This window comes from Phaenicophaeus curvirostris, chromosome Z (genome assembly GCF_032191515.1).
Source record: "Phaenicophaeus curvirostris isolate KB17595 chromosome Z, BPBGC_Pcur_1.0, whole genome shotgun sequence".
NCBI lineage: Eukaryota > Metazoa > Chordata > Aves > Cuculiformes > Cuculidae > Phaenicophaeus > Phaenicophaeus curvirostris.
Genome location: NC_091431.1, coordinates 23474910 through 23486869, shown reverse-complemented (window position 1 = coordinate 23486869; position 11960 = coordinate 23474910). Strand labels below are relative to the sequence as shown.

The 11960-nt window shown below is 44.1% G+C and overlaps 1 protein-coding gene across 1 annotated transcript in view; it reads left to right on the top strand.

Annotated features, from left to right (window-relative positions):
- The first annotated feature begins 2921 nt into the window (after positions 1 to 2921).
- The window catches only part of LOC138733027 (neuronal acetylcholine receptor subunit alpha-7-like), a 51522-nt gene continuing 42483 nt past the window's right edge, over positions 2922 to 11960 (top strand). The window contains exons 1-2 of the mRNA XM_069879898.1: positions 2922 to 2994; positions 3463 to 3566. Of these exons, the coding sequence (XP_069735999.1) occupies positions 2963 to 2994; positions 3463 to 3566 (136 nt within the window). The 5' untranslated portion in view covers positions 2922 to 2962. The remainder of the gene's footprint in view (positions 2995 to 3462; positions 3567 to 11960) is intronic.

Here is an 11960-nt window from a genome sequence, read left to right as displayed (position 1 = left end):
AAGTCGGTGAAAGATGATAAAAATTCTTTCTATAAACACATTAATAGTAAAAGGAGGACCAGGAAGAATATTCAGTCCTTATTGGAAACAAAGGGAACAACAGCGACAAAGGATGAGGACAAGGTTGAGGTACTGAATGCCGCCTTTGCCCCAGTCTTTAACAGTAGCGAAAGATGTCCCCTGTGGGTACATCCCCAGGAGCTAGAGGAGCAGAATGAGGCTCCCATGATCCAAGAGGAGGTGGTCAGAGACTTGCTTGCCCAGCTAGACACCCACAATGGGGCCAGATGGGAACCACCCGAGAGTACTGAGGGAGCTGGCTGATGCGCTTGCCAAACCCCTTTCCATCATCTTCCAACAGTCCTGGCTGACTGGGGAAGTTCCACTGGACTGGAGGCTGGCTGATGTGCTCATCTACAAGACGGATTGGAGGAAGGATCCAGAGAACTACAAGCCTGTCAGTCTGACCTCAGTGACAGGGAAAGTCATGGAGCAGGTGATCTTGAGTGCTATCATGAAGCACATGCAAGAGAACCGGGTGATCAGGCCCAGTCAACACAGGTTCACAAAAGGCAGGTCTTGCCAGACTAACCTGATCGCCTTCTATGACAAAGTGACCCACCTACTGAGCGAGGGAAAGGCTGTGGATGTATCTTCCTGGACTTCAGTAAAGCCTTTGACACAGTTTCTCACAGCATTCTGCTTAGGAAACTGTCAGCCTCTGGCCTGGACAGGCGCACACTCTCCTGGGTGGAAAACTGGTTGGATGGCCGGGCCCAGAGAGTGGTGGGAAATGGTGTGAAATCCAGCTGGAGGCCAGTGACAAGTGGGGTTCCCCAGGGCTCAGTGCTGGGTCCAGCCCTGTTCAAAGTCTTTATCAATGACCTGGACGAGGGGATCAAATGCACCCTATGTAAGTTTGTGGATGACACTATGCTGGGTGGAATCTGCTGGGTGACAATCTGCTAGAGGGTAGGGAGGCTCTTGAAAGGGATCTAAACAGGCTGGACCACTGGGCTGAGACCAATGGCATGAGGTTTAACAAGGCTCTATGCAGTGCTACAAACTAGGGGAAGAGTGGCTGGAAAGCTGCCTGGAGGCAAAGGACCTGGCGTGTTGGTTGGCAGCAACAGAACATGAGCCAGCAGTGTGCCCAGGTGGCCAAGGCAGTCAATGGCATCTTGGCTTGTATTAGAAATGGGGTGGCCAGCAGGTCCATGGAGGTTATTCTGCCCCTGTACTCGGCATTAGTGAGACTGTAACTCAAATATTGTGTTCAGTTCTGGGCCCCTTGCTAAAAGAAGAATGTTGAGGCTCTGGAGCGTGTACAGAGAAAAGCAATGAAGCTGTTGGAGGGGCCGGAGAAGAAGTCTTATGAGGAGGAGCTGAGGGAGCTGAGGTTGTTTAGCCTTGAGAAGAGGAGGATGAGGAGAGTCTTTATTGCTCTCTACAACTACCTAAAAGGAGGTTGTAGAGAGGAGGGTGCTGGCCTCTTCTCCCAGGTGACAGGGGACAGGACAAGAGGAAATGGCCTCAAGCTCCACCAGAGGAGGTTCAGGCTGGACATCAGAAAAGAAATTTTTCACAGAAAGGGTCATTGGGCACTGGAACAGGCTGCCCAGGTAGGCGGTTGAGTCACCAGTTCCTGGAGATATTTAAAGTATGGGTGGAGAGGGTGTTCAGGGCATGGTTTAGTGGTTGACAGGAATGGTTGGACTTGATGATCCTGGAGGTCTTTTCCGTACTAATGATTCTGTGATTCTATGATTCTGCTGTTGCAAGGCTTCTCAGCCCAAGCTGAAGTGCCATGCAGCTGGGACATGTGGCCTTGCAGCTGAGCACTGACACAGGTGCCTGGGGCTCCTTGGACCTCCATGGAGCCTTGGACTGCCATGGGATCTGGCCCTGTGCTCTTGCAGGCTCCCTTTGCCCTGATCTCATCACCACAAAGGTTAAGCCTTCTGGCCCTGCTGTTATCCTCCATGAGGCCAAACTCTCTGATCAGGCGATGTATATCCCACCCCACCCCATCCCACCCCATCCCAGCCAGGAGGGGTGGTATGTTGGTGATAATGGGTTCGCAGAATCATGGAATGGTTTGGATTGGAAGGTGCCTTGAAGATCACCTAGTTCCAACCCCCTGCCATGGCCAAGGACATGTCCCACCAGACTAGGCTGCCCAAGGTCTCATCCAACCTAGCCTTGAATACCTCCAGGGATGGGGCATTTGCTAGGTAATGTTTTGTTATTCCCCACAAGAGCAAGTGCTGTCCCGCTCCAGGTCTGCATCTCTGCAGCTTGTCCCAGGGCAGATGTTTCTAGACTGTGCATTTCCAGGGGCAGCCTATGCCCCTCTACGCATCATCCCAAGACTGTCCTCCTCCTCACTGCAACCTCTGCCTTCATGTCCCAGGGTTCTGCTCTACTGCCAGCCTGCACTGCCTGGTGCAGTGTCACTAATGGCAGCACCCAAATCCCTTCTGCTGCATGGAGTCGTGACTGCTGCTCTCTGGATCAATCCAGGGTCATACTCTGCCAAGGCAGGAACCCCAAGAAGTTCAAGAAGGTGGATTGCAAATTCCTGTACCTGTTCTCCATGAAAGAGAAGTGACTGAGTGTTCAGAACAGCCAGAAGAACAAAAAAAAGTAAAAAATGCTGAACGTTGAGAAATGATGTGACATGAAATGACTTGCCTTTGCCTGGCTGGTGAATGTAAAATGGAGTGGGGAGGTAGAGGAGCTGTCCCAGGGAAGGCGATGTGTGTGCCGTTTTCCACAGTGGGGAGCCAGCAGCAGTAGGTGGCTGGGGAAAAGGGCATCCAGGGCAGTTTCCTGCCTCTGGTGGAGGTCATTGCAGGAAAGGGTGTGTTAAAAAGGGCAGGAGACTGTCTAGTTTCATCTTTCCCAGCTTCTGTCCTATTAAGTCTCCCCAGCCACCTCTACTGGGAGAAAGGGCAGGTGCATGGCAGAGGGACCATGCCAAGGACGCTATCTGTAACTTGTACTAGCAGCTGAGAGAGAGCAGAGGGACACAAGCTCATTTTGCTGGGAAACAGCTCTAGAGGCACTCGAGTGCAAGCACTGGAAGTGCTGCAGACGTGCTGTATCGAGTTGGGTACAATCTGTGGGGACGTGGAAAGCATCTCCCAGGCAGCATATTCCCCCTCCTTGCTGTACGCACACAGCTGTGTGCGGGCATCACTAGCATTTGCTTCTGACCAAGAAAAGGCTCAGGGTGCCTGGTAATGTGAGTCCCAAGCAAAGTAACCAGCCCCTTTGTGACTGGATTTACTGACCCAGCACTGAGCTGATTTGGCTTCTGGGGACTCGAGAAGCACACAACCAAATGCACTTCTCTCTCCTGGTCGGAAGCTGGTTTGATGCCTTATTACTGTAATTGCCAAATCCATCCATCATTGCAGGCTGTCTCCAAGACTTCATCCTCTTTCACCCTCTGCTTAGGAAGAATAACCAGCCTATTTTGACAATGCTCACAGAAAAGTGCTTGGGATTTATTTGTTCTGGACTATGTCTCTGGGCTTCCTTGTTCCTGTCTTTCTTTAGAGGTAAGTTTATCTGTAGTTGTCCACGTTCTTTTTGTTTGCTTTTTTTCTGTTTTGTTTTTTTTTGTGGGACTTTTTTGGGTTTTGCTTTTGTTCTTTCTTTTATTTTTTCGAATCAGTAGTCACTTCCTACCGCAGTTCTGTTTTCAGAAGAACTTCATATGTGCTTGTCATTTAAACTTTGTTAGAGTCCAATGTTGGTCCCATGGAGTTTTGTAATTAGTTAGAATAAGTTTGTGGACCTTACAGTGCTGGGTGCCTTCTTTTAAAAACGAAAAACTGTGGAATTTTTTTTAATGAAATGCGAGTAATTTTCACTTTCAGAAATTCATTTAAATGGGTGTGTCTCAAAAGGAATATGTTCTTTCCTTTAAAAGTTTAACCTATTCATGTTTTTTTGGAAACAAGAAATTATAATTTGAGGCTGGGCAGAATGGCTGTGATAACCCTACAGATATGAAGGTGAAATGGTTTTGATCTACAAAGAATCTTAACTGTTTGCTTTCTATCTGTCATTTGAGAAGATTTATAGCTGCATAAATACATATATTTAATATTTCTGCTTTGGTTTTCTCTTTTAACTTTTAGTATGTTTAATAAAAGCCCTTTCAGCCAATGATGGTTATAAACTGGATACTTCTAATAAAAATGATAATAGGCTTGTGTAGTCTAAAGTGTCACTGTTGACCAAGCTGTCTTCTGAAGTTTCAGCATGTTACAAACAAAATAAGGAACTCTGTGTTTCTTCCAAAACATGGAGGACTGCAAGACTAAATAAAGAATTTTTGAATGAGAAGGGAAGTTGAAATAGCCATAGTACTGAAAGATGTTCGGGATTCTACACAATATATGCTTTTATTGGTTCCTAACAGATTGGTATATGAAACATCCAAGCAGAGAAAGTGGTCTGCACATTTCAAAAGTACAGAGGCATGGGAAACATGTATAAGTGTTGTTGCCATGCAGATAATTCCTCATTAGTTTATCTGAATCTGCAAAACATACATGCATTTCATTATTACAGCTCTACATTTCAGCTGCCTAATGTAGCAGTAGTATTGCAGAAAAATGTTTCCCCACCCTGCTAAATCAAGAACCTTGGTATCTTTTTTTTGTGAAGCATTTTTGTGGTACTTCAGGAGCTGAACTAACAGGCAGGTTATGGAAGCTAGTTCTGATATGATTTAATTTGTGTGCAGTCCCATTTTGAGCAGATGTGCATTGTGTAAATACCGACTTTTATATGCTGAGTAATTATGAATTCCTCAGAAGGAATACTTAGTTTCATTTAGGGACACATGAAGACACAAAAATTTTATAAATAATTCATATGATTTTTTGTTAGGTGCTTTTACCAGCAGTTTGTAAGTCTGCACTTTTACAGACAACTGTGAAAGCAGAATTAAACAAACCTCTGATTACAGTGGTCTGTATTTCACCTCTGTTTTGTTGATAGGGTTTTTTTTTCTTTTTAAGGAAAATAAGAAAAAGAAAAGGAAAGCTGAGCCCTAGGAATTTTGCACTTGGGGAAGAAGAGAAAAAAGTCAAGATGATCTTAGCATGTTATCGGTAGCAGAGTCTTTTAACAGTGAGCTCTAAATGAATTCCCTAAGGATTCTTCAGTGCACCTGCATGGAAGTCACAGCCAGTCCATGATAACTAACATCACTGTCTCATAGTGCTGAATTGTTTCAACAGAATTCATAACAATCTCTCAACCACTGAAAACTCCTGCAGGGATACTTGATAGAAGAGCTGTGAAATGAAAAGATAAAGTTAAAGCAACCAAACCATGAAAAACTTGGTCATTTTTTGCTGTCCTTTCCACCTTTTGCTTCAGCTTGACTCTGCTTGCACTACTGCTAGGAGCCTTGATAGACATGTCATCCATACTGGGTCATTGCCCCCTTCCTTCATGAAAAGCCTGGAGCTAGTGATGCTTTTTGGGACATGGACCTCAGGAAAAATTAGGAAACTGGTTCTCAGCTTCCTTGGACCTCAGATGATGTCTCTTGGAGCTGGTTGTCCCTTGCATGCTAGGCACAATCTCTGAAGCGATGTCCAGAGGTTGGAAGCACCTTGTAAGTCCCAGCAGCTACATACCAGCCTCAGGTGGAGGGACTTGAAAACTCTGCTCCAGAGAGAGATTGGAAGCGAGGGATCAGACCCAGTACTGCTCCTTTCTCTGAGCATGAGGCAGCCTGGGGGACAGGGTGCAGATGACCTTGCAAGGGAGTTCTCCTCCTGAGAAACATGTCCCAGTGTCCACATGGGCACCCTGCCTCTTTGAGAAGTGTTACTTTCAGGTCAGTGCACAGGCTTCTGCTGGGTTTGAACATCCAAGGAAGTTAAACATGCACTTTGCTAGTCTGCAGTCAACCCATGCATTCTAATTACTGTGCTTTTATGTCCTTTGTTTTAAGTGAGACCACTGAAGTGCTAAACATGCCACACAGAGCAGTCACATTGCTTAGTTTCTTTCCTCTGTGCAGCCTGACATAAGGGTCATATTCTGGCCATGTGGCTTTGAAAAGCCCAGCAAATGCAAAGGCAAGCTGGGGACAGAACCCCTCCTCTACGATCTGGTGGGAACGTGACTGCTCAGCAGTATGGGGCAAAAATGTTTTGGTAGGGCTTGCAGCAAGCAAGCTAACCAGATAAAACAACTTTTCTTTGGCTTGCTCACAAGACAGAGCTGAATTCCTGAACTATACTAATTTCATGCTTTCTCACAGCTTTGCTGAATTAGATGAGCTTTAGTGATCACATCAGAACACAACTTATGACGTCTAGGAGCAAATCATCACAAGTATGATCTTAGTTCACTTCCATGCAAGCAGGTGCTATTTCTGCAGCAGCAGCAGCATTTGGGAAGACAGTTTGAAAAGGCCAGATTCTGCTGCCAAGGTACAATTTCTCTAATGTGAACTGAGGTGCTATGAGTTTAAAGATCTGTGTAGCAGGAAGAATCAAAGCTGGTACTACACCTACACAAGGACATACGGAATCTGAACTTTGGGCCTCAGGTGGGTGGGACTGATGGAACAGCTCTGAGCTGTGTTAATCAAACTGGTTTACTCCAAAGAGACTTTGTTCATGTGAGAAGTCCTGTGCCTTCATAGAGCACAGTCTAGTGGAATTGGTAATTTAGGTGACTGGTGAAGGAGCTCCACTTTTAGTTCTCATAATGCTACCAGACTAAACCAGGTGCTGAAGTCAGATAATTTAGAATCTTTCATACTCTTAATTTGAGATCTGAAGGTTGCATTCACCTCAGTTCTGCATATTCTCTAGACTGATGCTCTGAGTTGTATCACTGCACTGAGCGACAAACAGTTTCAAAGACAATAATGCTGTCCACAGAAGTTTAAAATAAGAAAGATATGAGAAAAACCTTGTACAAGTAGGTCTTTTCTTCCATATTGTCTAAAAAGATGCCTCGCATGCACCTTGCAGAAATGTGAAATTATTGCCAGATCCCTAACATTACTGCAACATCTGGGAGCACAGGTACCAGAGTCTGGTTGCTTTGGATGCTGAGAGTGTACTGAGGCATCACATACTCATGAACTCAGACAGGATTGAATGTACTTGTTATAGCACATGTGTGTTTATAGGTGTCATTCTGCTCTGTGATCAAAAATACCAGTACAGAAACATGTGTCAACATATTTAAGACAGGCAGGCAGAGTTCTAGGCAAATTTCTGAAATTATTTCCTCTGACAATATATATTATAGCTGCTACAGTAAGTTGCTGTACATACTTGTCTCCTGAGACTGACTTTTCAGTTCAGTAAACCAGACATCATGTTCAGTCACTAATCTTCTGTGTGTGTTCACTGGCACAGCTTTAAGGCTGCTCTTTATTACTGTAGGCAGGGATTCAACTGTGGAGCTGGCCTAAGCTTGTGGGAAGTCATCAGGCTCCAGGAGAGTGTTTCCATGCACAGTTGCTAAAGTGATCTGGGATAATCTTCCTGTATTAACTCTCCACAAAACTCACTATATAAAGTGGAAAGGTCCAGAAAATAACACCTGGGCCCTGACATCACCAGCACCTATTGTTACATGTATCTATTAGTATAGCATTCTGCATGTAGAGAGGCGTCCAGAAGCAGATACAGTGCACGAGAAAGCAGCACCCATCTGGTCTTTGGGATGATACCAGATGTTGCCTTGGAAGCCTTCAGCATTGCTCCAGTGCCTTCTGATGGTCTCAGAGCAGAAATTCCTACTCCAGGCACAGGTTCATGCCCTAAAGACAGCTCCAGACCTTTTTTGTTCCTCTGGTTTGTTCTAACATGCGTGTACCCAAATACTATTCAGTTTCACTCTATGTCCTGGTCCAAGGGTTAAAGCAGAATTTAATTTGTATATTACAAGCAAGGAGGGAGATACAATGTCTCTTCATCTCTAGGGTGTGATTAAAGCAGAACAAAACCCTTTGCATCACTCCTGACATGTTTGCTCAAGGATGCCTACTGATCTTGTGCAATCTAATTAAGGAAGAGAGCAAATCTACCTGAGACTGTTATGGCTAGCACTGGCAATCAGTATCATCCCTGGGAATGAAAAGGTAGACAGGAGTTTATTGCTGGTTTGAGACACACTCCTGAATAACTATGGCTTGAAGAAAGAGTTTTGCTTAACAAGTACTTTCTGCATTTAGCAAAGCAGCTGACAACAAGGTTGAAACCAAGACCAGATGATGTGTTTGGAAATAACAGTCTTCTCACCTGGGGCTTGTAATTAAGTCAGTAAATTGCAATGGAAGGAGAACTTGTAGTCAGCACCAGTACTTACGCATGTCAAAGGTGATGTGCTGGTGACTGTCCTGCCTTGATATCAATTGGCTTTGCTCAGTTAGAGAAACTGTAGTTACCAGAATGCTAAAATGGATGTCTTCAGTACATATTGCATTCCAGAAAGTTGCAGAGAAAGCCACAGTTCTCATTTCTATCCTTAAAGCAATACATATATGGACAGAAAAGGAACTAGAAGGAAGAGACAGGCTTGAGGAGATCTTACCCCATGTAAGATTCAAAATAGCCTAAAGCCTAAATCTCCACCATGCCAAGAGAGAAAATGATGTTGTAATTTGGAAAAGATATGTTTCTGGCAGCTGAGGTGATAGAGGATCCGATGTATACGGCTTCATAGACTACTAGAATACTTTGACTGGAAGGGACCATCAGAGGTTGCCTGGTCCAGCCCCTCTTGTCAGAGCATGGGCAGCCCTGTTAAGGCTGCTTCTTGGGCAGCCAAGCTGGGAAGGTCTCCAAGGACAGTGGTCTTCTCTACGGTGAGTACCCTTCAGAGAAAAAAATGCTCCCCTGTTACCCTGGGAATGTCCCAGGATGTAACTTGTATCTATTAGTGCTGCCCCTGTGCATCTCCCAGAAAAATGTGTGTTCTTCATCATAAATCACATCCTCATGGCAACTGAAGGCAACCAAATGAACTCTCTCTTGCTTTCTCATCCTCAAGCTGATCAAAGCCATGTCTTTGCACTTCTCATCAGACATGCCATGCTCCATCAGCCTGTTGTCTCAGTGGCCTCCACCTGACTCACTCTGTAGAGTCAGTGTGTGTCTTGTGCTCCCTGGGGAGGCTTTATTAGGCACAAAGTTAATGGTGTGTAACGCAGTGAGTTTTACTGATGTTGCATATAGGCTGGCTGTAGATGAGGATGCTGTTTTCATCACCTCTGAGTCAGTAGGTTTGGGAAAATACCTCACAAAATTGGGAGGTCATATAATGATGCAGGACACCATACACTCAGTAATTCTTAGTCATCTTGTGCTTGTTCTGAAGAACTTTCTCATCCTAATTCTGCAAAGTGGCAGAGCAGGTTGTGATAAATGATGGAGTATATTCCCTTGAATATAATGTCATTTCAGGAAAGTCATCAGCAAATTGAAATCTAGCTTAAGCAACTGTAACAATTGGAAGAGGAGATAAAAAGTGAAGTAAATAGGCAGTTTGCAGTTCTCAGTGTTTGAAGTAGCAAACAGGCAGCAACTTTGAATTAGAACCATTCTTGTTCAGGTTTCCCACATAATTCATAAAAGGCAATTGGACAACTCCAAGAGCTCTAAGCAAAAGACTTACCTTTCTAATGTAGTAAACCAGATGTCTTGCAACATATTCTCTGCAGCAGTGTTTCATGTACCTCTAATGTAGTTTCCAAAGATGTTAAGATCCCCAGTTTCTATTTACATTATAATTCAAATTTGTTCCATAGGTATCTCAGCTCAAGCACTTCAGCACTCCTGCTATCATCAGATATACTTGTACATTGCCCGACAATGACTATGAGAGGGCAGGGTGATAGAGAGAGGATAGATTAAATGGGAACAGGTCTGTGGGTAAGGAAAGGAGACATCCTTCTCCAGAGAAGGCCTCTTCCTTCATGAGCAAATAATTTTCTCTTTGGGTCAAATGCTTTAGCAGACTCAGGAAGTCTGTATGCTGGGGAATACAAGAGAGCAGATCAGACAGCACAGGGTCACATTCTGCTTTTCCAGCTAGTTTTGGTCTTTCTCAGATACCAAGTATCCTGTATCTAAAGGCAATCTACTGTATCATAAGATGGCTGTCATATACCACCTGGACACTTGGGGCACCAATTTTGTTTCAATTTTGTTTTGTTTGACATAATTCAGGAGCATGAGACTGAGGTTACCAAAGCTTTACATCAACAGAGTAAATTTAAGACAAATTCAGGCTCCCCAGATGACCACACTAGAAATGCGTAAGTTTCACTGTAGTTCATTTCTACTCTTACTTAGTCAGGATCAGTGACTTAGCCAATGCAGGTGTGGCTGGCAGGGTGTGGCAAGGACAGCTGCATATTTTATATCCCCACTGATCCCAACAAAACCAGAACTCAAGACCTCAACCTGAGGAAAAGATGATAGAATCTAGTATTCTAAAAACAGAAAGATCAAGGCTTACCAATGGTCAACTATCACTGTGATCTTCCCTCTCAGAATTTGGGAAAAAAAAACCCTGTAAACTTCACAATACAGACTACGCCTAGCCACTTTATATGCACATAAGCAAATCTGGGCTGAATCCACCAAAACAAAGGACTTCTTACAATTTCAGGTGTCCTAGGGTAGATCTCCACAGACTTTGTTTGCTTGGTCACAAGTTGAATTTGCCCAAAGCCAGTTATTTACCTCATTAAGGCAGTATTAGGAGCAGCTTTTGTCTTCAGTGTGAAATAAATTCAGAATCCCTGCTGAGAATTTTCTTCCCTCTATAGCTTCCTTTGTCTTTGAACACCTGGATCACCAAAGCCTCAGACTTCTCTTGGAAAACATCCCTTGATAGTAAACACTTCTGCTGCCAAAACCTTCAAACATTAACCAGCCAGTTAGCAGCACAGCATCTTTCACATAGACTGCCAGCAAGTTTAGCCTGACCTAGTGAAAACTCAGCAGTGTTGCTTAATGCAGGGTTGAGTTTCATCTATAGATGTCTTATATAAGTTTTGCTTCGCAAGAAGGGAAACAATTTCACATTTGGGAAAATGTATCTTCCTAATTCCCAATTCAGGTACTAAGCATTGAAAAGGAGGGCAAAGAAACAGCCATTCAAGTTGCAGACAAGATTTCCATTAAGGTAGTCCTTATCCCTTTCACGAAGCTCTAATATCATGTTTCACATCATCTAGCATTTGAATTTCTGATACTGGTAAGGCAAGCTTTCAACTTTCTCTATATTCCCAGATCCATGTTCATTTTGGACATTTCTGCCTTGCCTGTGCCTTGCAGCAACTGCAGATCTCACTTTGTTCACAGGCAGCAGCTGAGGCTTGGGTGATGTGGGAAGAAGGCATCATTAGCCTTGCATATTGCTCCATTGCTACCTTTGCTGCTTAGTGTTGCTACGCAAGTGCAGTTTGCTAGCAAACCAAAAGTTTGTTTTTCGGGCAAGTAGCAATCTCTGGGTTCATAACCGCTCCTACTGACCAGTACTGCAGAAGGGAAAGAGGAAAAGTACCCACTACAACACCTTTGGACACCCTGGGTGGTTTATTTCTACAAGTTACTGTCTGTAACATTTCCACTTCCAACCTGCCCTCTGCATTGCCCAGAGAAGTTAAACGATATCATTGCTGCTTTGGTGACAGCACACTAGGGCCGTAGTTTTGAGGCAAAATCCGTTCCTTGCTTCTGAAGTATGAAAAAAGGAACAAGCTTTCTTTTACTAGAAAAGTGTATCTGTGACTGAGGAATAGAGCTTGGAAGAACGAAGATTTCAACTTCTTTCTAGCTATATTGTGACATATTTGGAGTGGAAACTGGAGCCTGGAGAACTGTGTTACACAGTAAACTGAAGATTTCTTCACTCTATCACTGATACCATCTTCACAATGTTTAGAAAAA